Below are 26,498 nucleotides of genomic sequence, written 5' to 3' on the forward strand. Positions count from 1 at the left end.
GAGTCTTACTCACTTTATAGAATCAAACACAAAGCAATGCTTATCTAGTACACTTCCCACGTAGGCCATACACATTCTAACTCTAGACATTGTCTAAGCTTGCGGAAATGCCGCCCCACCAGAAACATCTCCAAGTGTGTCGATTCTAGTAATTAACATCCGTGTTCTGATAGTAAGTTAGTTAATATCAGCATAAGAAAAAAAAACGTTGATAAATGATCCAATCGCTAATCAGCAAAAGCCTATCAACAATCTTCACCGGCATTGAAAACGTGCAGAAAGCAAACAGGAGCACCCAATCACAAACAGTTGGTTGAGATTGGCAAATCAAATCCATAACGAAAATAATTGCTTGTTGCAGCCCTGAAAAAATATTTACCGCAGCTATAATGAGACACCAGTGACGTCATAAAGGGTACAGTTCTTCCTCTCAACAGTCATGCCTAACCCTGTAAGGCCACATCCACCCAGTGTTTAATGAGGTAAACACATTAAACACCCACCATTTCATGCTCTGGTGAAGATGCAGCTGCATTCAGGTCTCCTTGTGATGCATTCAGTTCCTCACTGCATTCCTGTAAATGTTAAGGAGACGGAAAAGTCATGAGAAAATATATAAAAAACCTCACATGATGTTTTTCCTGCACAGAGTACTGCAAGTTGTCTGCACTACTACGCCCTGCACTGGCAAGAAACGTTATTTGCTCCATCGTACCAGTTTGTTAGGTACACCTATACAATCTAGTCGAGTTCTATTATAGATCCTACATTGGCAAAGCGCATTATATTATATACTGGTCATTACAGCCGACAGATGCATAACACATATTTACATCCCAGTTTATTGTTTCCACCATTTTATTTTTCTCTCAATTGTTTGGGAAAGTCATCCTCCTAGAAAAGGTTGAGAGCCTATGATGTATTGGAACATTTAAAACATTTGTAGACATGTCTGCAATAGTTGAATAATTAATGATATAATAGACAAAAAAGCACATATTCTAAAATATAAAAGAAAATGCAAGCCCTACCCCTGAGCGCCACGGGTAAGAGGAGACCCCGTAGTTGTAAGTTATCTCCTCGCCTGGAGATATTTCTGTCACTGCAAACAGGCACAAGTGTGGATTTCCCTCAAAGATGATTTTCTTCATCTCACAGTTGGGATTTATGTGATTATCATTCACGAGTCGTCCAAGGGTCCCGTCATCGTTTGCAGCATCAACGCTGCAGACAAAAACACTTTCAAATGAAACTTCAACCACTCTTCAAATATCTGTTTTATCACTCTGACTGAGACGGTGGTGACAGAAGGTTAGATAGTTTGCAATTCTGTCGAGGCATGGCAACAGACACCTGCTGTACTCAAACGACTCAATTGTATAGGGAAAAAAGCATTTGACTTCCTTTGAGATTCTACATTCTCTGAATTCACACTCTTTACAGTAAAATGGCGTTAAAATATCCGGTCAATTTACTGCAGACACACTCACACAAGACATTCATGCAGCATGCATGGAGGAGGGTGGTGAAAAGTTTGACTTGGCGAAATAAATCTTATCAAGCTTACTGTAAAGTTTTCCTTCTACCAAAAGTCAGTATAGGCCATTTAAAAACAATTCAAAGCAGCAACAAACTCACCGCCAGCTTGTTCCATTCCACGAGAAGTCAAACAAATAATTGTTCAGAGTATCGCCAGACTTCTTTTTCCTGGTTTCTTTGAGCGAGCAGATGTTCCCCTGGTACTCAACAACAAAGGTGGACGCTTCAATGGATTCATGGGTAAACACACCTCTCCCTATAAGAGTAAGAATAAAAACACGGTACAATTATTGACCGACCATCCCACTGTCAGCTCTTGATCTCGTGCACATGTCCCCCTGTGTTTGCATGGACATAAATAACCCGTTTATGGGCGTTATCCTGGTTATGATCATTATATGATGACTACGTGATGTTTACATGAGCACAGAGAAATCGGGTTATTCATATCCCCGTTTACATGACAAGTACTAGTCACCCGGTTGCTGATTAATGCAATACATTTGCACAGGCGCTGATGTTTACAAAAACAAACCAGAGATGAGTGCGACAGGAAGAATTATTATAACACAACACCGTACATTTACAATCACTTGACAACTTAACTGCAACTTCTTCTCAGCTTTGTTTGCCTAAAGAGCTGACAATAACATCTCATCGCCATTGGAACCTCTTTGGATCGCCAACAGCTGTGTGGCCGGACCTCAATTTGCCCCTCAAGAAGTGAGGTGCTTTTGATTTTGATTTATACATTTGGTTATTAACGTCCATGTAAACATACTGAGACTCCCTGTTTCTATAAAGGGTTAAGTAACAGAGAATCAAGGAGACAGACCTTTAAAGGGGTCTATAAACCTTTCCTCCAGGAAGGGTTTGTCTCGGCAAGCCGTTATGTGCTCCACAGCATCTTGCTCAGGAGTCAGTTGTTGTTCCGCATCCTCTGGAAAAGTTATTAAAAAAAAGATATTGTAAAAATGAAAAGCATAAACAAGACTAACATTGGTATCATACACAAACCCTGTTTTTATCTTGAAAAAACTGAAGACTTTGTTCAACCTGTGTTGAACCAACCAGTTTAGTCTAGTCAGTTTCCACAAGAAGGTAATTATGGTTTCTAACTTGCACTACAAATTATTCATTGCACTTGTATCGTCTCATCATGACTCTTGATGATTAATGTCATTTAATTTGAGTAATTAACCCCACCTCTGCAAAGAAAGGTTTTCTAAATAAAAATATGAATATTACATATAACATACCGCTCTGCGGAAGTAAAGGATCCGATTCTTCATTGTCCACCTCAGCATCGCGGTTTTCAGGGTTGCCCTGCTCCACATCTGGCTCCAATTCATCTGGAAGAAAAGACAGATAAAGCGTTCATTTGTAGTCTAGGAAGAGATTTGTCTCTACTAAACAAGGACTGGCCGGTCAGACACGTGTAGTACACTGGACACGTACCCTCAATCTCAATTTCCTCTAGAGAGTTTCCTTTGAATTTTTCAAGGGAGCCCTTTTCCATTGCCAGGAGAAGTTTCGATATTTTTGCAAGTTCCACAGCTGCCTCCGGCAGCCGATAATAGTCCCTGTCAGCCCGGATGTCGTGGCCCAACAGTTTAGCCAGGTGATCTAGCTCGTCGTTCTCCAGGTTGAGAATCTGGAAGACTCTTGCGATGTGCTTGCGGAGATGCACCGACCTGAAATGCTCTGGGTTCTTTGCGCCACACAGACCAGAAAAGGCCCTGATGCAATTTGCTCCGTGGAAGAGGCTCGTGGGAGAAGAATTTGGCTTTGCGAACAAGAAAGGGTTCTTTTTGTGTACGCCGCACGCTTTCCTCTTGCTCACGAGAAGAGTTGTTGCGGCGACAAGTTCGGAGGTCAGCAAGACAGCGACGTTTTGGCCAGACCTGCTCTGAATATTTATCCTGATGAAGTGCTTGGACAACACTTGGGTGGAGTCGTCTCTCTGCTGGAATGTCTTGAGTGTCATTTTTGAAACCGCAGGTGCGCATTTGCTTAAGACAGACGCTTGTGCAAGAGTCACTCTGCAAAGGTCATTGTAGACCTGTGGGTTTTCATGCTTCTCCAGGCCTTCGATGGCAGAAGCTGATGTTGTTTCTAGGTACCTGTAGAACGCCTGCACATCACGTGTGAAAGGTATGGTGGACGGTTTGCTTACTTTCCGTCCACTCAGCGAAGCGAGGGCTGTGTGGGAGACGAGCTGAGACCATTCTCTCTGACACAGTTTCACGAACGTCTTCGAGCCCCTCATCATCGTGTCACTGACGTCAACTCCGGTGAGGACAATTTCGCACATTTTCTTCAGTGAATGTCCCAATCTCAAAGCCAGACTTGGTTTGTTGTAGCTCTGCTTCTTTTCATCGAAACCAGTGACGTCTTTGACTGCCTCAACCACTTTGTAGAAGTTTTTGGGTCTGATAGCATCTTTGACGCTAAAGATCAACTTTTTGTGCAGTGCTAACAAAAGCCTTCCCATTTCCCGCAGCCTCTGTCTGATGTATTCATGTTTGCTTGGATGATTTTCATACTTATCGCATAGGTACACCGCCAGCTGCATTAGAAGGAAGTCCTTTTGGACCGCGGATGCAATATCATCTTGTTTCATATTTAAGAGCATCTTGCACACGCCAGCTGGAAGTTTTCCGGAGAATGGGGAATCTGCAAGAGCGATCTCGCTTAAGACTTTTATCTTTCCGCCTGTTGCAGGGTTCGACGTTGTCTTATAAGGACATCTGGCCACATGCCTCCACATCTCCTTACGTCCAAACATGCCGTTACAATGTAGACAGTGCACATGTGTTTTAGTACTGATCTCCGTGGTTTTTGGTCGCCTCTTCAGTTTTAACTCTCCGCTGTTGTTCTTCAACACGTCTTGATTATGTTGGTAATTTCCCCTGTTACGCAATTTGACAAGGAACCTTCTTCGTTCCTTGGAGGTTCTGGGTAATGCCAAGGCTTCAGCGATACCAGGCTCTTGATCAGCATGCCTTAAAAGATGACGAGAAAATTTAATAACACCTTTCCCGCAAATGTAACAATAACTTCTAGTGGTGCGAGAAGTGCCTTTGGGGTTTGGTGTAGCCTTGCTGGGTCTGGAGCCTGAAGCAGCCTTGCCTCCCTGCTGGGTGTATGAGGCATCGTCTGGTTGCAGCATAAAGGTCCCCGACATCTCTTTAGAAGAGTCTAAATCTGCAAAAGTTGAATTGTCCCTGAAATCCATTTGACTGTTGATGTCGGCAAAACCGCCATTGCCATGTCTTTGTCCGCTGTCAGGTAGTTCTTTGTCGTCATCATGCTGAAAATACAATACAAACATGATGCAATATACATTCATGTCTGTCCAAAATCTCATCACTTTATCATTTCATCCTATTAGAAATTTGTGTCATAATAAGCATATGAATTCCAAAAACGTGTGTCATCAGGTCACAGTGACCTTTGTCCTCCAAAATCTAATCAGTCTTCCCTGGAGTCTAAGTGGACGTTTGTGACGAATGTGAGGAGTGTGCATATGCTGCTAACACAGCAGACATAATCAATATATATAATCTTTTACATACCCTTACAGTCCTTGGTGTTGATGAAGTAGCATAAAAGTCGGAGTATGAAGTACTGGATCCATCAAAGGACGCCTGTAAATGTCAAATGCAACAAAAAAAGTGAGACTTGGATTTTTCTGCATAGCAAACTGCAAATCTGAATCACTTTGAGTATTGCCTTAATTAAAATGTACTTTGTTGGCGAGAAGTTCAACACCCAATAAATAATAACTAGATTGTCACATGAATAAATACTGAAAACATATATAATAAAAATGTGTTAAGAATCAGATTTTTTCCCATTTTAAAAATTGTGTTCATTATAATGAAATCTTATTTTATCCTGCTTCTTTCCAAAATAAACTGTTATTGCATTTCTTTTGTATTATATTTGTCCACCCCATTTATATGAATGAGTGCAGGCTCTCTCTAAAAGAGTTTTAACAAAAACAGAACATTATAACCTTATTAAAAGGGAGGACTTGTTGCAGGATTGTGCGACTGCATTAGTTTTAGCTAGGTGTATCTAATAAAAGGCAAGTGACTGTAATTCAAATACCAAAATCAAAAGCAAGGCTCCTTCTTTCACGCCTACTTACCCCTGATCGCCACGGGTAAGAGGAGTCCCCGTAGTTGTAAGTTATCTCCTCGCCTGGAGATATTTCTGTCGCTGCAAACAGGCACAAGTGTGGTTCTCCCTCATAGACCATTGTCTTCATTTCACAGTTGGGACTTATGTGATCGTCATTCACGCGTCGTCCAAGGGCCCGGTCTTCTTTTGAGGCATCAATGCTGCAAACAAAACACTCTTGATGACACTTAACCCCCCCTAAAATGACTGTACTTAACCATGTTGTTTTCCTGTAAAACGTGTTAATCAGATCTCTTTCTGACAAAACTTACCACCACCATGCTCCTTCCCATGCAAACTCAAACAAATAATTGTTTAGAGTATAACCACATTTCTTTGTAGGTTTTGTGTCTTTATGAGAAAAGATGTTCCCCCGATATTCAACAACAAATGTGGATGGTTCAATGGCCTTGTGGGTGAACAATCCTCTCCCTAGAAAACAAAGATTAACAGGAAAACATTCATGTGTGATGACCAATTAGCAAAACTATCGTGTTCATTTTATTTATTACATATCAAAAATATATATAACACATCTTGAAAAATCGAGGATAGCACAATAAAGTTCAAGGATAAATTGTTTCCATTGTGGTCGTCTTTCCAGGGAGACAAAATTAGTAATACAAAGCTTCCAAATCATCACATAGGCTACATAAAAAAAATAAAAAAATACATCCTTCCAAATACAGCTACAGAGCAAAGAAAACACACACATATCTAGATGGAAATATAATGACAGGGCTGACTGGATTCCATTCCATTCTACTGCTGCCATGTACCATGATCATTGTTTTATTCTCACCAAATCCCAATAAGTAAATATATTGGTAGACAAATATCCTTTTGGCACTCGGAAGACTAGAAAAGCACTATACAAGCACAGTCCATTTACCAAATAAACAATTTAAATGTTTCCCTCAGTCTGCCTTGTTTAACTCTAAACTGGATTATTGTACATTTTCCCAGAACGTCTTACTTTTAAGTCTTAAAGAACAGTAATATACCTATTAACAATTCAAAGTGAGGAATATACATTTAATTTGACAATAGTCTATGAATACCAGTGCATGTCTCATTCCTAGTAAATATAACATTTAATAACTTTAGCATTAAACACTAAGTTTAGCTTGGTACATCGTTGCTGGAAGGCTCTTATTTCACTCCAAATTTTCCCTCTAACAAACCAGGTAATGGCTTTTTGAATCGTTTGCATCTTCATATCAGAGAAAAGGCTCCAAAGCACTGCTGAAATGTTAAGTAATACCAGATATCCCTTCATTACCTTCCGTCACAAATGTACCTACCTTTAAAGGAGTCGATAAACCTTTCCTCCAGGAAGGGTTTGTCTCTACAAGCAAGTATGTGCTCCAGGGCATCTTGCTCTGGAGTCAGTTGCCTCCTCTGCTTGTCCATGACAGCTGGAACATTTCCCAAAGATACTAAATTAGTTTGGGTGATATTAGTTCTGCTGAGCACACTGTTCTATGTAAATATGTAGCAGAAAGACAGACACCTTGGCACTACAAGGTTTGTTTATATGAAACAAAAATAACTAAACATGTCTGTGATGCAAGTACAGTTTGAGTAATACAGCTTGGCTTAAACTTTTAAACTTAGCTTTTAAACTACAAAATAAGATTAAAGTACATTGCTGAGGCAGCCTGTGCAAAAGCTCACTACATTTATTTCCATTTATGTCCTTTTTTCGTGCTGCCACACCTGACATGTATACAACTCTTATTTTCCTGTTTAATATCAATAGAATGTCCAGATTATAGCCCTTTCCTTATTACAATAACAGGGGCAACCTTGTTTGTTAAAGACTGGTACGAACAGAAATGAAGACAAATGTTCCTCTCTATTGTCAGGAAAGACATATAAATATATAATATATAAAATATTTCCTATCTGCATTGGTTGCCAATACAATAATATAAGGCAGGCTGGGTGCACTTAGAAACTTCATGTAGGCTTAAAGAAGCTAGTGTTGCAACTATGATTAAAGAAAAGAAAAGCTAGCTACCTGGCTATGTTGGCTTTCTATTAAACCAGTTGTTAAGATAAAGTTGTATCTGACTGTTTACTTTCTAGTGTGCACATGCCTTTCTAGCATGCTAACACTAACTAGCAAGTGGTGAGTAGGCTAGCAGTGGTTTGCCAGTACTTTGCCAACTGCTTTTGACTTAAATACATGTACTTCCAATAGATATATCAATTAAACGTGTTTACCTTGGGTTTAACGTCCCAAAATAGAATCAAGAAGGGGTGCAGATGTAGCTAGCAGAGTGGCAGCCATGTTTTTCTTCTGTCTTCTTTCCAGAGTGACGGCAATGCTGCGATATCTACGTCGCGCGACGGTAACTCCAGCCAATCACTGATCGTAACACCACCGAGTGACTCTAGAAGCAGCCAATCGGCGGCCGCCAATGTCTCTACCAGCAGCAGAATCATAAACGTGCGGGAGGACAGCCAAACACAGGAATATACTTGCCTGTGTGGTTTATGAGGACACACACAGAAAAACACGCTTCACCTTAATTGTCCCACATTCAGCCTAACACACATGTAAGAAGCACATATAATTCAATAAGTCAAACCATGTTACTGTTCTCATAAAACAACTATATTTTTAAATGTTTTTATTCAAAAACAACGTACAATAGAAAATACTCAGAACATTGGCAGCCATACACAGCACTGGGAGTTAATATAACCAAGATATACAGGAAGGGTCTGTGGGCTACTTAGTTTTTATACACCATAGTTTTTTGGTTATGTAAAAAAGTCAACGTCTCTGAGGATGTTTGGGTGAAACAGCATGTCCAAAATGAAGTTTTAACACTCAAATTATTCTGTTCAATTCAGTGTGTTTAACAAAATTGTGTTGTCTTTTTAAAAAGTGACAATATTTTCTGAAATGTATTTAAATCCTATTCAAAGACATTTTTAATCCAATAATTTGGACACTCAATCTATCCATTTCTATTGATGAGGCAAAAGGAACTTTTTTCATTCAACATTAATGAAAAAAACTCATGTGACGCTCTGTAATCTCACAATCAAAGCAACAAGACCCGAAGTCTGATTATTTGATGAATTAAATCTTTAGTGAAAATAAAATTTTACAAGTTACCATGGCAAGTTGAAGAAGCCTCTGGAACATAATTTATACAAGTAGCTATAAAGGGGAAAAACAGTGACGACTCACATTTCCACATCATCAAACGTGATTTCCTGTGAATTCCAGGAATTTTAGTTAAGAAGTGTATTTCCTTAATATCTGAGAATAACTTTCCTCAGGGTATAAAAGCTTAAAAAAAAATGAGGAAATAAGCGTGTGCTCTTTGACAAGAATTGCACTGTTGAAAGTCAAACCGTACTGCTAGTTTGTCACTGACGGTTGACGATTTATATTTACACCACAGAAAGCTGGTTTCAGTTTGTCTTCTGGTTGTTTACTCTCTTTTCACTGTAGTGCTTTTAAGCAAGGACAAAAAAACAACAACAAAGTAAGTCCAATTCACACCTAGAATTGAAGGAATCATAGCGTGGAAGGAAAAAAGTAGCATTATCCACGAGAAAACCATTCACCAGACAAAACACAAACGGACAGATACGTGTCCTGCTGAGCAGTTAGTAAACAGTCTGATTGCTGTAGGACTTTTCTTTGCACTATTGCACATTGTAGTTATGCATACGAGTTATTTACTCTGTCCATTTCTGTTTATTGGGCCATGTTTAAATGAGCATTTCTGTTTATCTACAAACATTTACACCACAAGCTGCTACCCCAATAAAAAGGTCACTTCATCACTCTGAATCCCCATCTTCCTCCTCTTCGGGTGGTATAAATGGTGGATCCTCGGATGTCTTCTGCTCCATCCCTTCAGCTTTCGTCTTCCCGAGATGCAGTTCTCTGACGGTGAGGATGCGGACGAGCATGCCCTCCATGGTGCTGTCGTCCAGAGGGGTGGAGGAGAACCACAGGGGGCTGTTGGGGACACAGCAGCGCTCAGGGTGAAGGTAGAACAGGTTGGTGCGCTGCTTGACCGACTCCGAGCTGGATGGAAGACAGTTGGTAATGTCAACGTGGTGACCAGTGGATTGAGGAGAACAATATGCAGCACTAAGTCACATGTTAGTCTTTGATAGAAACATAGTAAAGGAACTTGGCCAAACAGTCAACAGATTCAAATTTCTTTCTCAAAAATGGACACAATATCTGTGTCAATATCTGCCTCGGACAAAGTTGAATTTTTACACACATTAAAGGGTTTTCAAGTCAGTCTTTAAACAGCAGCCAGTTGAAACAGTTTTTTGATCGCACTAAGTAGTTCAGTGTGCTTCTATACTCACCACTTGGAGAGGTAAAACTCGTAGAGTCTGACTGGACAGCGGAGAGGGTTCTCCGTGTTCTCCATCATCTCTAGAATATCCTCTTTACTCTCCTCCTTACGCTTCTTCGCAGGAACCACTGGATCTGAGGATGACACAAACATTTACACCATTCCTAATATGAAACCATTTCACTGTTCATTTTCGTGAAAGCACATTTTAACAAAGAACTGTCCGTTATAAATACTGTAAATTAACACGACATTTGAAAGTGCTTTTTTTGCAAAGTCCTAACAACTTTGCAAAAGACAAGAGTAGACTTGGACTCCACAACAGTATACGACACATATGGTAAAAAAAATCAGGTTCCAATCAGGTTCAGACTCATTACATCCATGTCGGTTTGGGCCAGAACTCTCAAAACTAGTCGGAATAATGGAGTGCCTTCAAAGTCGGCGTTTGATTCCAGTCTTGGGACTTTAGCTGCATGTCATACCCCTCTCTCTCCTGTCTATTTCCTGTCTGTCTCTACACTGTGAAATAAAAGCAAACGTGCCAAAAACATCTTTAAAAAACCATTAAACTACACAAATTAAGCATATGCTTCTGTATATGTATTTTAATGCAGATTTGTTTTTCTTTAAGTATCTTATAATAGCTCAGATAATGCAGATTTGACATAGATCTGAAATAATAATAAACGTAATATATAGTGTCAATGCTCTGGCGCAAAACATTCCTGCATGCCAACTGCTTCAGTTGACATTTCTATAAAAGCAGGATATTTGTGATTGTTAAAATACAGTTATTTAAATTTAAGAGGACTATTTCGATAGAACTATTCCTTTCATTATCTTAATTAGTGGTGCAACGGATCAGCACAAAAGAATAGGGAGCAAATATAACTTTTAGAGATCCCATATCACGTTTTTCGCCGCTTAAGATAAGATAAGAGAATTCTCTATTAGTCCCACAGCGGGGAAATTTGCATTGGTACCTGTCTCCGCTTCGTTTATGGATATTGGCGGGTAGAAGCGCAGGAAGGTGGTCTTGGTGTTGTTCGGGTTGGTTTTGGTGCAGCGCATGACGTGGGCGAAGGACAGCTGGTGGTGCTGCTCCACCGTGGTGAAGCCAAAGTACTTGCAGCAGAAGAAGAGCAGAGTGTTGAGGAGGACGATGGGCGAGTACGCCCCCAGCTGTTTGCAGTCCCACAGAAACTCCTCCTCCACACGGGAGTGGATATAACCTGAAGAGAGAGAGAGAGAGAGAGAGAGAGAGTAGAAATCAGGAAACTGACAGGAAGACAAACTGATGGATTGACAGAATAAAATTGCAGATGTACAACTCACCACTTGCTGTGATTGAGGGTTTGAAATCTCTTAGCATATTATTGAACTCAGTGGAGAACTTGTTGTAGAACCGATCCATGAATATGTTCTCCACACGACCGTTCTCAAACAGGTACTGCAGAGAGACGAAAGGTCACGTGTGCAATGTGAATAATGAGAACAGCGGTCATTTATTTCACTATAGTAACATTTACTGCAAGTTACTGCTAATGCAAACCGTACCTTTCCTGCTGTAGCTGCTTCACATTAAAACGTTTCCACTGGTGAACTGGCCCTCCCCCCATGGAAAAACTACATATGTACATATGTTCACACAGCACTGTAGGTCCTTCCTGCTGTGTACGTTTAGGGTTTGTGAGTGAAAAGTGTCTTGCCTGCTGAATGCCGAGGCAGAGGTAGAACAGGCTGTCGGGGGAGTACGGCTCTCCGTTGGGTCGTTTCACCTCAGTGATGAAGCAGCAGAGGCCGTAGCTCAGCTCGGCAGTGGTGCAGCGAAGAACATCCTCCTTCAATTCCATGGGCCGAGCTGAAATCAAGACACGAGGAGTCCAAATGATCAAAAGTAAGTTTTTTTTTATGCGTAATGTTAAAACTATGAATAGAAACTTCTTCCAAAACTCTTTCGATGGAAGGAAGGAACATTTGCAACTAACTTTAAGAGGTTTGCATTTGTATTCCCTTTTTGGTTTAATGGATTTGATTTTCCCTCTTTACTGTTCGGTGATTTAGATCAAAATGATCCACCAATATAATATAAGTACATGATGTTGGGTCAAGATCAGCTTAAGTGGTGACTCACAACTGAAGCGTGGCTTCTCCAGGTTGGGTTGAGTTTGCCTCCACTGGATCCATCGCTTCCAGGAGTCAACTCCATATTCACTCTTCAGTTTTGGGATGTCTACAGCCATGGCCTTGTTGGCGGCGCTTCTTTGAGTCGACCCTTCGGCTGCCTTAGACGGCCGCTGTGCCTTACGACCCTTCGACGTCGGAGAGAGAGAAGGTTGCATCATGGATGTGGTCAGGGTGAGACAACCCGGCACATGGTAGGTATTCCCACTGTCCTAACTGCAGAGTTCTTTTTTTTGCAAGTACAATCAGATATAGTCTGAAATGCACAAGCAGGACCATATCTCATTTCCCAGACAGTTACCTTCTTTTCTCGGGCTTTCCTGTGAGCTTGTCGTCGTCGCGTAGCTGCAGGCGGAGGGCTCGGGGATCGCCGGGACTGCTCTCTCCACTGGGCCATCCTCTCCAGAGTTTCTGGCCATGACATCACATGAAACATTAGACCAAGTATTCAAGCACTTCAGAAATCTGTACATCTCATCTCCTCACCAATAGCGAAGTCAGCTTCGACGTCCATGGGAGGCGGGGCCGGAGGCGGGGGTTCGGAGTCAGGTTCATTGGTCGCACCTGCGGGAATGTCCAGGATCGTGTTGAGCTTTTCCTGAGTGCACGGTCGGCCGGGAGACCGGAGACCCACGTCAGAGGAGCCGTCCTCCCAGCTGTTAAGGAAACTGGCCAAGTCATCCGTGTCCAAGTCGTCGCTGAAGTTACTGCCGGGGTCTGTCACATAAACATGGGAGGAGCTTGTCATCCAGAGAAATAGAAAAAATAAAATAAAAACCTACAACATAAAAACATTTGTGGGGAATAATTTGATGCAACAATGAGAAAATAAAAGGCCATATAAAACGTTGATTTATTTCTGACGGCCCGCCATAATATCAACATTGACCACCACATAATGATGTTCTAAATTTTCTTCAAAATAGGTCAAATCTAGGGATGGTAACGATTAATGGACCATTGACTAATTGGTTGTTATGAATTTGATAAAGCGCACAAAGTGTAATCGGTTTACTATCAAGTAAAGATCTGAAATGTAAACATGTGGTGTTCTGTTACATTTGTGATTTTTCTGTTAAAAGTTCCAATTACTCGTATCTGCAATCAGAGGGCGCTGGGAGAGGCGCTGGAGGAGGCCACCCCGAACCCACAGGCTGAAGGGCGATGCGCTCGTCAGAGATGCTCAGTCAACGGCGTCGGGAGCTGCAGCCGTGCATCAGGCCTCCACCCTAACCCCTAACCCGACCCCCCATCCTTGGCTACAAACTGGCCCACAGACTGGTTAAGTCAACAATGTCAAGGCCAGCAATGCCGTCCATCTTTACCACTGCCGGTATTCCCTGTCGGCCTCACCTAATTTTACCCCCCAGATCTCATCTGTTAAAATGATACCTGGTTTGCCGTCTACCGTCTTGCCTGATTCCATGCGACGCCTGATAAGCTGGTCTATCTACATGTGTCCTTAACACAACGCTGTCAATCTCTGGAACCGGACTCTTCAAATAAGTTATTAGCAAGCATGTACGAAACCTAGCGAGTAAGATAAGTTGGGTTGTCGTGGTGAGCACGCTGTACGCCGCTGCTTAGGAGAGCGCGAGTAAGCCGCCTTCCACCCACCCACCCAGCCACACACACACAAACACTTTTGCTCACCATCTGGAGCCGCTGCATCTCGTTTCTCGCGCTCCTTCGATCCCTCATCTTTGTCATTGCTCTCGTTCTGTTCTGCAACCATCTCGGCCATCAGGATGAGTTCTGCCTCGAAGGGGTCCGAGGGGATCTTTTGCTTGATCTCCTGGATGGTTTCCATGATGCGCTCAGCGCTGTCCATGGTCACAGGAAGGAACATGGGTACAGGCACCTGTGGTAGTCAGAGTAAGAATATAACAGCCTATGAGGACAAAGACGCCGTTGTCTAATATTGTAATCCTGATGAGGTGGTTGTAGTGTGCGACATACCGGAAACGGCAGGCCCAGAGCTTTGGGAGTATACTGGCTGTACATGTTCATGGGTACGGGGATATACACCGGCACTGGCACAGGAACGACCATGATTTTAGGGTAGACATCGTCTACAAAGAGGGGAACAAATCATTGAAAAAGTTCTTCAGTGGTGAAGATTACAACCGACTTATGTTTCAGCGTCAGATAGTCTTTAGTCGAGATATGTAAATGCAGAATGCAAACTTAACGGGACAGCACATTCGAAAGTCGTTGACTGTGGACTCTAAAGAACAACACATTGCACAATATTTTCAAGCAGAAATTAAGAAAATATTATATATACCAACACGCACAGGGACGTGGTTACCATAGAAACACTGTTGTCTGGGCGTTTACCTGTCTGCGCTTCGACGTCGGCGGTCTGTGTTCTACAGGAGACCCCTTTGTTCTGCACCAGCGGTCTGCAGAGCACGGCCTTGTTCTTCAGGATTTTTGGGCAGGACGGAGGATGGACTTTCACTGCGTCGGTCTGAATGCTGATCTGAAGAAGAGTCAAAAGGACATAAAGAGTAATGATTCCATAACAAATAAACTTAATGAACAACAAAAGAGATCCTCACAAATCGTCTAACGGCAGGAGCTGCACCAAACACTGAGCGTGTGTCTGAGTTTCATCATTTTCTTCAGATTTGATGAGCTGAAATGTTGTGTGCAGGCCACAGCACGTACCCTTTCCTCTCATCATCTTGAGCCAAAAAATGACTCATACTTTTAGGCTTTTAGGTTGTAGAAAGTCTCCTTTACAAATAGTTATTTAGTGTGTCACATTTTGTTCATGCAGAACGCTGTAAAATGATGTAACCAGACTGACAACTGAAAGAACAAAAAGAGACAAAGAGACTTCTGAGCAACAGTTAACAGAAGACCAGAAGAAGTCACCATTCATTGGTAAAAGAAACTGGAATCTTAGCATAAAAATGTGTGCAGATTTAAACAGTGCACATTAATGCATCTTATAACAAGGTGGATTATTAACAGGTGTGCTGCCTAAGTAAAGCTATTCTGGAAACATCACAATAGAAAGAAGGTTTTTTGCAATATCAGCTGAACAAACTCTGGACTGACACATCACAGTTTAAACCTCTTTGATTTACCCACTGAGTAGACTGCAGAGAAATGGCTACCCAAAATATTTACAGCCCTGATGCAAGCACTGTCGTGGTTCAATAATGAACTTGGTCACATGAGGAAAAAATGGTTCCAACAGAATTCCTTCCTGGCATTTATTCTTTTAAAACTTCTTCTTTTGAGGCAAACGCGACTTCAAATGTAAATAATATATTTTGGGTCTGAATTAATCTCTTTTTTTCTCTGTTAAAATAGTCATTGTTGAAGGAAAGAAGAAAACCAATACAACAGGTGACCCCAAACCTTTGAAAGCCTCTGTATATACAAATACATTATTGAACTTACATGTCCAGAGTTCTTTGATTGAAAGACTGTGCCTGTGGAGACAATGACAATGAGTATGAAACCTTCACAGTCAACACTGTTAACTGATTAAATGAGCATGCAGCACGTTTTTCTCTCTTATATGTTTGACACATAGTTCATAAATACCTGCGTTTGTGCGTTGTTGTTGCTGGACGGCTCTGTTGGTAGCGCTCGATTTCCTTGTCGTAGGGCTCGCAAGCGAGATGACGTTGGCGATGACGGGCGTGACCTCCCCTATACCTGCAGATCCAAGAAAACACAAGTAGAGTCAGCAGGGCTATCGCTGATCGATTGTATAACATGTTAATGAACCCTTATGCATCACTAGGGACATATATGGCTCATTTGGGCTGTGGTAATGCATAAGGCATACATTTAGGTCAGGGAAGTTCAACCTCAGCTCCTAGAAATCTATAATAAAGACACTCAGACCCTTAAAGACAAACCCATTCAAAGCACAATCTTTAATCCAACGGCCACAACAGCACAAAATGATGCATTCTAATATATCCGGCTTTAGATCTACAGCCCTGAAACTTGAAATGGCAACCGTAACACACACACCTGTGACCACCTCGCCCTGCGAGGCCACTGTGTCACAGCAGAAGTGAAGCAGACAACTCAGATCGCAGAAGTGCTTGACTTCTCCCAGTATGGGAAGACTCTGCTTCAGTTTCCCTTTGTGGCCGCAGGTGTCACACTTTGCAACCTGAGAGGAAAAACAGCGAGAAAGCATTTAGATCATCGCCACCGTCGTGTTTTTTTCTTTTTAGTCTAACTGTGATTTGAAGAACTGCGCTGAGGCTTGCTTACGTGGCAGAAGAGCATGGTGTATTTGGACCTGCACTCCTCGGAGCAGAAGTCCTCCGTCGAGCCTCCGTACTGGGCCGTCACCAGCTTCTTGGACATGCTGTGGCAGTAGACGCAGGAGTGACAGTGTTTCCCCCAGTTTTTGGTCAGGTCATGTCTGAAGAGGAGCTTACAGCCTGGGAGGAAGACGCAAGTGTGTTGTTTATTAAGATTTAACACAATTTGTTAATAACTAGATGCTTTAAAAGGTGTGCGATTGTCATTTTTGTATTGCTGCCTCCTCACCGTCGCTGCAGAAGAAGCAGTTTCTGTTGTTGATCCTCTTGGCGTCTCTGGTGATCTTTTCGATCTTACAGTATTCACACAGGCTCGTCACAAAGTTGTCTTTCTTGAACTCGTGAGCGCAGTCCACGCCGCAGAAAAAAACCAACTTGTCCTTCACACACAGAGGTAGAAGCATTAAACCAGTGCTGACCGTTAAAATTGTGTTTGTTATTGTCATCGCGAAAGACCGAAGCCTGAAACAAACGCAATGAATAAGAAAAATTATTTGATTCAGGCATGGTTACCAAAACCCGGTGTTAAACGAATAAAAGTAGGTGCAATAAAGCCCTCGTAAGAATAAAGCCAATAATTGATCAATGCACCTGTTCAACAAACATAAATATGAAGTAAACATGTAGAAAAGATCATTTCAATCTGCTGTTTGCAGTTTATCATCCGCCACTAGCTATTTTTCATGAGCACAGCAGAAATGTCAGGAAGTACTTCATATCTTCTCATCTCTCAAGTCTAAGATAGATATTGTGTAAGGCAACAGCTGAACAATGGCTGATAGATAGCACTCTCCAGTAGAATTTGGATATCTTCCAGTTTATGTCATTAATATTTGCAAATACTTGTGGGTGTCTGCATTTCGGAAAAAAAAAAATCATTGTTGATCCGTGATCGGTGCGGATCCCCCTCACGGGTCAGCACGCATGTGAATCGTGGATTAATGACGGTTTACTTTAACCATCACAGTGTGAAATTAAGTTTTACTGACATCGTTATCCACCAATAATCAGTAGAATATGTGATCAGGACATCATTTATGGTTTCTGTTCTCCGATTTCTGATAATGTTACTTTGTAAACAACCAGTACGTGTTGAAAATGACCCGAGGAGAGCTGGTAACGTGGCTAACGGCTAACGAACAAAGGTTCCGTTCAGTTACATTATGATGTGTTCAGGCTCTGTTCAGTGAAAATGAGTACTGGGCGAAAGTAAATTATAACGTTATCATGATGTGTTCACGTGATCTCGTAAAATGTAGTGTTAGTGAGAAAATCCAGTTGTTTTCAGAGAACATAAATAGATATTAGAGATGAATTATGACCCGTTTACACTAGCTCTAAGCAGATTATAATACATCATTAAAACTACTAATGACAAGATTTGTTTTAATCAATAAAAATACAATCTTTAATTTACTTATTTGAATTGTGTGCCTTTATGAAAAAACACTGTAAATTACTATAAAGTAAAAGGATAATCTTTGATGTTTACTGACTTCAGAGAGGTTGAAATAATTTTTGGGACGGATGGAGGCTGCTCAAACAACAGAGGGATCTGTGTCTGCCAATATGGATCATCGATGATCTGCAATTAGTATCAGTGTTACCTTGATCTGGAGGAGTTCGGGTTTAAAAGCTATGTTGCGGTCACACTTGGAGCAGTTCAGTTTCAGCGGTCCTTTGCGGGCGTCTTGCAGGGTTTGGATGGGAGTAACGGTCTGGGTGGAGGCAGTTGGCAGCTTGGTAAAAACATTCACCTGTTTCTGGGACTTTTTGAACTTTTCCTATGGCACAGAAAAAAAACCAAGACATAATGTCTAGATTCAAAACCACAGCGAACAAGGTACAGTTTCTAGTGCGACACTAAAATGTGTGTTCTGGACAGAGGAGACTTTGATTTGAGCTGTATTTACCCCGAGTGTGACTGTTCGGATTTCTGATGTGGTCAGACAACACGTTGAACTAGCTGTGATCAAGCATTACCCAAAACCTTTACAGTCAGCGACCCTCATTACCTGAAAATCCATGACACAAGGTAAAGTGCAGAAGTTCCTGATGGAGGTATCGGACATGGCCAGGTGGTAGGCTGGGACTGTGTATCTCCCACAACTATCACAACTCAACCGAGCACCTGTGTAAAAGAAAAAAACTTTTTCGAGATATATATATATATATAAAAACACATTGTAACAGCGTCAAGTAATGAATGCCAACAGCGTCAGTCATGATTACTACCTGTACCTGATGCACTGACAGTCTGGACCTTGAATGCCATCACACAGCTGCTGCTACAGAAGAGGTTCACAGAGTCATCACTGTTTTTGTTGTCAACCATTTCTACCAGCAACCGGGTAGTGCGACACATCGTACAAGGCTTGGTTATCTTCGTATTCTATTATGAGATCAAAAACAAATGCAGAATGTAGAGTTTCTTTTGAGTTTTCATTTTAATAATCGTGTACATTGTGTTAACTGAACGTTTGAATCTGAATTTCTTTATTCTGCAAGACCAGACCTGCCCAACTGACCGTTAGCTAAGTCCCGCCCCTTTAACGCAGACTGGCCAATCCTAGCGTAGCATCAGCTAGCTCTTACCGGGGGTCCGACAAATATCTGCCTCTTATGCCAGTATTATGCATCGTTGTGAGGTTTCGATGGCCTTAAATGCCAGTGGAAGAGCAATTCACAGGCTTTTTTTATGACATCCTCACCAAATGCAGAATACACTGCGTGTCATCTGCACCAGTCTGACCCAAACAAAATCCGGTTTGGTTTTTTCAATTCTTTTACTTTCCTACCTCTTTGTACTTAGCCAGACACTCTGGATTGCACAGAGTTTTGTTGCAGTCTTCCATCTTCAGCATGAGCGGCTTGCTGTGGCAGAAGGAGCCGCAGTTGGCGCAGCCGGCCATGGACAGGTTGTTCACCGTGCGGAAGCGGTTAAAGCAGGCGTCGCTGCAGATCTTGTGGACGGCACCGCTCAGGATCACCTCGTGTTTACTCTGCGGGAGGGATGACAAAACAACCGTGGTGTGTTATTTCAGAGGTCGATCGCTTCATGAAGAAAGTGTCGTTTACAGGGGCAGCGAGGGGAAAAGGTTGTGTACTACTTCTGTTCTGCTTAATACTTTATGTACTGTAATGTGACGATGCAGGACTAGTACAAGACACATTTTGATGCTTCAAATGCTTTTAAAAAGGATACCAAAAAAATCTTATTTACTTCCTGTAAGCGGCACACTGTTTTCAATAGCTTTACAAATAAGGTTAATAACTGGGTATATTATTATTGTGTGGATACTCTTAAGGGAAGAAGTTGTTATTTTTACATTTCATTTCAGAGCTCAAATAATTATAACGATTTTGATAATCGATTAATCCTTTCCCCTGCTTGTGTCATTAGAGGGGATTTTCTGCTTTTCCATCTTTTATATCACTGTGAACTGAATGTCTTCAGGTCTTCTACTTCTAAACCGCAAAACAAAAGGCTGAAGATGTCACCTTGATATCTGCAAAAATTCAATGGAAATCAATATTTGATGACATTTTAGAGACAAAACGATGAATCAGTGCATCCAGAAAACAATTAGCAGATTAATCTATGATGAAAGTAAACGTAAGTGGCATCCCCGTTGTGTTTGACTTACAATGCAGTATCTTGTGCACATGCTGCAGAGCGACTGTGGTGCTATTGGTTGCGGTGTTGTGTTGGTGGCAGCAGATATCCTGGAGCTGGAGAGGTTTTTCTTGTAGTTGACGGAGGTCAGGCAGTTCTGGCTGCAGAATTCCTTCATGGTGCCTTTAGCATCTGGAGCCAGAATGACGTCCTGAGGCCGAATTATCAACCTGGGATGACATCAACAACAGGTCCAAATTCAGTAAAAAGTAGATTTGGGGTCATGAACTTTTAACAAAATTGTAATCATCTACAGTAAATTACTCTTAATCGTCTCGATATTGGGGCAGAGTATCGTTTAAAGAATTACGACGCAAGTACCAACACCAGTACCCTTAAAGTGATACTGATACTAATAGAGTACTTCATTCGATACCCATCACGTGAATGGAAGCTGTGTGTTTGAGTCCCACCGGCGAGCTAAACTCCGCCGCACTGCACAGCGCTCATACAGCGGTCAACCATCCGGTGCTCCTCCTGGTTAAAACTGTTAGTTCTTTCAGCACAGTTGCCGTTGTTTGGCGCTGTTAGCTGCTAACCACTGGCTCGGACATCTCCGCGTTCAGAGCCGTGTGCAGGCAGGCCAATCACAAGTCGCATTAAATGGAAGAACGATTGCAGGTATCGTCTGACTGGAGAAGTTTCGATACTACTACTTGGCAGTGGTTGCATTTATCTTAATAAGCTATCGGGTACCAATACCCAGCCCTCCTCAACGTTGACGCACGTTTGGAAAGACGACACCGTTTTCTGTTGAACTCACTTTTTGCAGTTGTGGCAGACCCTAGCGACTCCTTTGACTGCGGGGAGAGACGTGGTGAGGCAGATGGTGGAGCAGAAGAGTGCTGGCGAGCCCTTCCTCTGGAACGCCGTCTGGCCTTTTAACAGGCTCTTCTTGCATTTGGAACAGGACATGTGCGGCGACGACGGGTTGACGACGGGTAGTGGCTGCATTTCGGCGGCTGGGGGCACAGAGAAGACCGATCCGATCCTCAAGTCCTCCTGCAAACAACAGACAAGGAGACAGGGTTGACGAGGCGCTTCACTGATTCTGGGTCCATCAAATCCTGATTAAAAGGACTTTCTTTCTGGATATTATATTTGAGAAAGTTGGGGTCCAACTATATTCAAGGACGAGACATTCACAGATGTTCTCTGTAAATGAAGTGAGTACCGTTCCCATAGTTACATAACATTAAGAGTCAAGTGAGCACTGGTCATTTGTTGGCACCATGTCCATAAACAAGTTGTATGATGGGAGCTGTGCTTTATATAACTTCTTCTACTATTGTCAAAAAGTTGCTAAAACTAAAAATGATGAATCTTGCTCATTAATGTGATTTTAAATTGTTACATTTTTTATTTTCATGTTTTTGGTGTGGGCCTCTGGAAAACAAACCACCACTTCTATGACCCTAATGGGGATCTAACTTTAGAATAAATCAATCAAAAAAAAAGAGTGTTGCATTATGGGTTGTTTGTAGTCATAATGTTGCTCGGCTATTGAGTTTCTTTCAAGTCAGTTTCCAGTGTATTTTTTAGAGTTGGCACCTGGAGTCAAATATAAATCCATACAGTTGAATGGAAGTTAAAAATATGTGTGTGTGTGTGTGTGTGTGTCCCACCTCTGCAGTGTCGGGCTCATCTTTCACGCTCGCTGTTAACGCAGCAGATATCAGTGCTTGTTCATACTCTTCGTCTATGGGCTCATCTTTCACCTTGACCAAAGGTGGCGAAGGAGACGACTTGACTGGCCGAGCAGCAGCATTTACGCTTTTCTACAACAGGAAAGAAATGTTGTTGTTGACTTCCTAGATCTATAAGTAGATTTCAAATTCCATGGGAACACCCCAAACAACATATTTCTCTGTACTCGTTTTACTTTTCATGCTGACGCAGGTTGTCCTACTTACACTTACAGTGTCTAATCTTGGAATTGACAGCTTAACTACTTTCATTCCGTTCATTATGGCCGCTGGTGATGAGCTGTCCCTTCCTACGGGAACATAAGCAACATGTGAACTGGTTAACTGTGAAGAAGGGTGCAAAGTAAATAATAAAGAACATGCATGCAGAAAATAATCATCGTTTCAACAGTGACATAAAAATGAAAGCTGTAAATCACGTTGTCCGTGATTGGACAGCAATTTCAACAAAATCTAACCGAAACTGGAGAGTTTAAAAGCATTTACTTTTAATTGATGGATGTGAGGAAGCATTAAGATGCTTCAGAAGTGCCAGTGATTTCTAGTGTCCTGGATTAGAAAACACACCATATACTACAGCAGTTAAGATCTCAGCATTTAATGATGAGGATGATGTGCACTAGCCAAAATCTGGGAGGTTTTATCTCTTATCATAAGAGATTTCCTTTAGGAAACTGATCATCTAAAATAGTGCAAGTGGGACGTCCGCCGAGGTCCCTCACCTGTGCTGGCCGTGACTTCAGACGGCATAGACGAGCTGGACTGCACAGAGTCTAAAGCCACTTTCGCATCCTCCGCTTGCTCCTCCTCCGCAGGTGGTGGCAATACCGTGGGTTTCACATCAGCTTCCTCCTCCACAGAGTTACTGTCCTCCGTCGCTGAGGCTGTGAGGCAATATTTGAAATACAGAGATGAATGGTGGTGCTGACAGGGCGGTGCTTTGCTTACCTTCACAGAGAGACGAAGCCAGCAATGTTATTCTACGTTTCAAATGTTTTGTCTTTGTGCTCCTCTTTTCCTACAAGAACAACACAACTTTCACTTCGCGCCAACTAACTCTCGCTGGTTGAAAAAATGTTTCTCTGCAAAACAAAATCTTTGTGATTGAACTTTACCTGTGGTTACAGTGGAAGGCGAGCGGCTGCAGTCCATGTCCATCACACTATTCTGCTGCTCCTCATTCATCTGAGCTTCCTGCTCCACCTGATCCACCGTGCCGATGTCCATCATCTCATCGAGGTCTTCCGCTGTAGAAACCCTCAATTTACCGCCAGCAGCCTCCTCCTGCTGCTGCTGCTGCTGCTGCTGTGTGTCGACACACTCCTTAGTGTCCATGTCCATGTTTGCTAGCTCCTCAGAAGTCTTGTGCATAATTGTGTCCTCGCTGGCATCGGGTCCTGCAGGACTGTCCTCTAAGCGTTCGTCCTTTACGGCCACATTTTCTTTGTTCGATTCAAACTCCTCCTCGGTTTTCACCTCAAACTCCTCTTCGGTTTTCACCTCAAACTCTTCCTCAGTTGTCTCTTCAAACTTCTCCTCGGTTTTCACCTCAACTCTCTCTTCTTTTTCAGAATCCGAGGTGCTCTCTGGCTCACCACCGTGGACCAAAACTGTCTCTTCTTCTTCTTCTTCTTCGGGTCTTTTATGTTCAGTTTCTTTACTTTCCAATTCTTTTTCAGCAGCTACAGGGTAATCCTTCTCTCTGTGCTCAGAGGGTCTCGAAGAAGCTTTGCAAACACGCTCCGTGTCTCCAACATCCACCGATGCTCCCGGCTCTGAAACAGCTTCCATAGACTCTCCGTCTGTCCCCTCTGTTACCTGTGTCAGACAATACACAATTGACATTATGTACAATGCCAGGGATCTGGCTTTTTTTTCTTGTGCTATTGAAAAAACACTCCTACAAATACAACCCCCAAAACTCAGTATGCAATTTAGACATGTATTTATGCTGATACTCCTGCTGCTACTGAAGGTGACTACTCTGCCATATTTCACGATCACGGCATGTTAAAACGCTTTTTATAACGTTTGGATATGTTTTTTTTACCCACTGTTTTCATCAATGATAGTATAAAGAGACTTGTTTCAGGTTCATGTTTGGAAATATAAGTCTCATCTCGTCTGCTATTTCTACAGACTTTGGACACTTTATTAAATACACCTATCACATTCTAATGCAATGCAATACAACAGCTCAGCCACAATTTCTACCGTAATTCAAGTTTTTAATATGAGGTTGCAGTTGGTGATGGTATTGTACTGGATTGGATTCCCCCTTGTGCATGTAAATGGGGTGAACAAGACATTAGGAACTACACCCCAACAATTAACATGTAGTTACATGAACACCTCTCTGAACGGTGTGAATCAAAGCTGAAAGTTCTTATCTTTTTTTGGAATTCAAGGCAAAACTGTTTTATTGCATTAGATTTACAGGTGTACCTAATAAAGTGGCCACTTTGTGTGGATTCTAACATTTTTCATTTGCAAAATAACAGCTGAAGTATGCAAGTGTTTTGGAGGGTAAAATATCAGCATCAACGTTTTGTGAAAGAGAGAAAATTCATTCTACTTCTAATTAAATAATAAAACATTTCCTGCACACAGCGGAGGGAACATACAATGAAATTTTAAACCTTGAGCCACTCGGTCAAAAATGACCTTCTTAAAGAAGTTGTTAGAACTTGATGGAAATCATGAATGACTGTAAAGCGCTAACAGTTTAGAGAGCGTGAAGGTTTGTTTTGCACAGGTTTATGAGTTTACATATTCAATTGTTCTACACATACATGTACATGTACGTGCAGTGTTTTCATTAGTTTGAATATGCCTGTTTTTATTTCTTTTCATGTTTCTTCACTTTATTGTAAATCACTGCGAACTACACCACTTTCTGAAAAAAGCTATATAAATAGTTATGTATAAAAGGAAATACAAAAGTATTTAAAAAAGAGATACTAAGACATCAAATTTAGAAGGAGTTAAAAAGTAGACGAATATATATCGAATAATTAGCTGATAGTTGGAGAGTTAATTGTAAGTATTTGAGTAGGTTTGAGTCTCATTTTACATCCCCATGAGGACTGAGTACTGCAATATACCCATGTATTTACCTTTACAATGAAGCTAGCTAGCTGTGGTACAATCATAGCTGTAGATCGATAATGTTTCAGTAAAACACTGGTTGCAAAAAACACAAACAGTATAAGTCAGTATTTTACCCGTGCATTCCTTCAAAACAAACACATGTCAACTTCACGCGTTAGCTTGTTGCTGACATAGCAACACTGCTCATGCAATGTAAACACAACTAGCGTCACTACTGAACAGCGGTTTAGCAAACTGCTACAGTGTAACGATAGGTTAGAAATTAGAGTTTTGATTACCTCCGTCTGAGTCGCCTCCTTGGATTCAGCCATGTTATGATGATATGTAGACTAATTACATGTCCTGTAAACAAGAGAAGAACTAGCTCACCATTTGCTAAGCTAACACTAGCTTGCTTACAAGTCTGCACAACTCTCTGCCTGTCCCGTTAGCTCGCTACGGTTAGCTCGCCTTTATCACGTCAATATCTCCACACGACAAAATAACTAACAACTTTGCGAAATTAATAACTTTTGTATTTGTTCGATATGCCAATGTCTTCACTTGGCGACGTTATACGAAATGTAATTAACCGTCACAAGCGTGCAGAACATTACCGCGCCAGCGACTTGGACAGGCAGCACTTGATTGGTGGCCAGCCGTTGGTGTCCGTCGCCAGTTTCCGTCGTGGCCGCCATGTTTGCTCCAAAATCTGATGCACGAGTTTTGCAAATAAAATGCGACCCGTTGCCTTTAAAATAGACTCTACAACCGTGAAATGCTTTTAATACAGACCCAAACTACATCCTTTGCTTCCAGTCTATCTTGTTGCAGGGCTTTCAGACTGGAGTGTTTGTCTACTTCTTCTTCTTTAGTGGGTTTTTTGGAGGTTGGCATACCAGTTCAGAGGAGCATTGCCGCCACCAACTGGGCTGGGGTGTGGAACAATTTATTATGCAGGGAGATCAAAAAGACGTCTAGATTTTTTAAGTTAAGAATGTCACAGTATATCTTGCTAGGTGTTTTCAACAGAGACCTGACAATGAAAAGTCATGGTGGTTCGCCTTGATTTTTGACTTAAGAAGGGGCTTTCTCTTGATATTGTATTTTCTAAAATGAAATAGTAAGTTTTCTGGTTGGCTACAGAGTATATTTTACGGTTGGGTGCTTGCCTTTCTTATATAATGTATGGTTGACATATTCTCAGACCAGCGATGATAACGTTTCCAGTCCTCCAGAACCAATTTATTTTAGTTGTGTGCTTTAATTATTGTCTTTGTATGTGTACGTATTTATGTACATATGCCATTGCGGTGCATACACTTAACTTTCACACTGTGCCCTTCTGCATCAATGATGACATCTGGGTATATTTCACTGTCGTAATTAACGATGTACCACTCTCCAATGTGCTTTACCTCAATCATTTCTGGTCTCCTTGGTTATCTGGTGTCTTTCCACA

The 26,498-nt window shown here is 41.7% G+C and overlaps 3 protein-coding genes across 11 annotated transcripts in view; all 3 read right to left on the minus strand.

Moving 5' to 3' along the window:
* LOC306708631 (uncharacterized protein) overlaps positions 1-1,079 on the minus strand; it is a 28,940-nt gene extending 27,861 nt beyond the window's left edge. For all 3 annotated transcript variants that reach the window (XM_079176505.1, XM_079176504.1, XM_079176503.1), the window contains exons 1-2: positions 1,032-1,079; positions 504-575 (exon numbers count right to left, since the gene is read on the minus strand). In XM_079176505.1, the coding sequence (XP_079032631.1) occupies positions 504-506 (3 nt within the window). In that variant the 5' untranslated portion in view covers positions 507-575; positions 1,032-1,079. The remainder of the gene's footprint in view (positions 1-503; positions 576-1,031) is intronic.
* LOC306708377 (uncharacterized protein) lies at positions 895-8,037 on the minus strand (the record flags this gene model as incomplete). The annotated part of the gene is made up of 11 exons (XM_079176209.1): positions 7,957-8,037; positions 7,032-7,145; positions 6,000-6,159; positions 5,696-5,888; positions 5,118-5,189; positions 2,998-4,852; positions 2,799-2,891; positions 2,375-2,479; positions 1,639-1,795; positions 1,032-1,224; positions 895-912 (listed from the first exon to the last, which is right to left on the minus strand). Exons 2-11 carry the CDS (start codon positions 7,138-7,140, stop codon positions 895-897), a joined length of 2,955 nt encoding a protein of 984 aa, XP_079032335.1. The 5' UTR covers positions 7,141-7,145; positions 7,957-8,037.
* A 320-nt stretch (positions 8,038-8,357) lies between these two features.
* LOC306707982 (zinc finger MYM-type protein 4-like) lies at positions 8,358-26,498 on the minus strand. 7 transcript variants are annotated; one of them, XM_079175654.1, is made up of 28 exons: positions 26,455-26,498; positions 25,336-25,399; positions 23,062-23,764; positions 22,669-22,830; positions 22,154-22,236; positions 21,866-22,018; positions 21,004-21,242; positions 20,212-20,410; positions 19,363-19,566; positions 18,800-18,956; positions 18,580-18,695; positions 18,172-18,348; positions 16,794-16,944; positions 16,512-16,684; positions 16,263-16,407; positions 15,825-15,938; positions 15,678-15,709; positions 14,601-14,745; positions 14,220-14,332; positions 13,914-14,121; positions 12,747-12,977; positions 12,562-12,671; positions 12,211-12,388; positions 11,786-11,937; positions 11,412-11,526; positions 11,060-11,308; positions 10,084-10,207; positions 8,358-9,787 (listed from the first exon to the last, which is right to left on the minus strand). In XM_079175654.1, the coding sequence occupies exons 2-28, from the start codon at positions 25,366-25,368 to the stop codon at positions 9,538-9,540; spliced, it is 4,716 nt and encodes a 1,571-aa protein (XP_079031780.1). In that variant the 5' UTR covers positions 25,369-25,399; positions 26,455-26,498; the 3' UTR covers positions 8,358-9,537. The 7 variants fall into 7 exon arrangements, with proteins under 7 accessions (XP_079031780.1, XP_079031778.1, XP_079031783.1 ...); XM_079175652.1 differs by lacking the exon at positions 26,455-26,498 and adding an exon at positions 25,832-25,895; XM_079175657.1 differs by lacking the exon at positions 26,455-26,498 and adding an exon at positions 25,654-25,888 and having other exon boundaries at positions 18,806-18,956; positions 22,160-22,236.

Source organism: Pholis gunnellus (genome assembly GCF_910591455.1).
Source record: "Pholis gunnellus genome assembly, chromosome: 16".
NCBI lineage: Eukaryota > Metazoa > Chordata > Actinopteri > Perciformes > Pholidae > Pholis > Pholis gunnellus.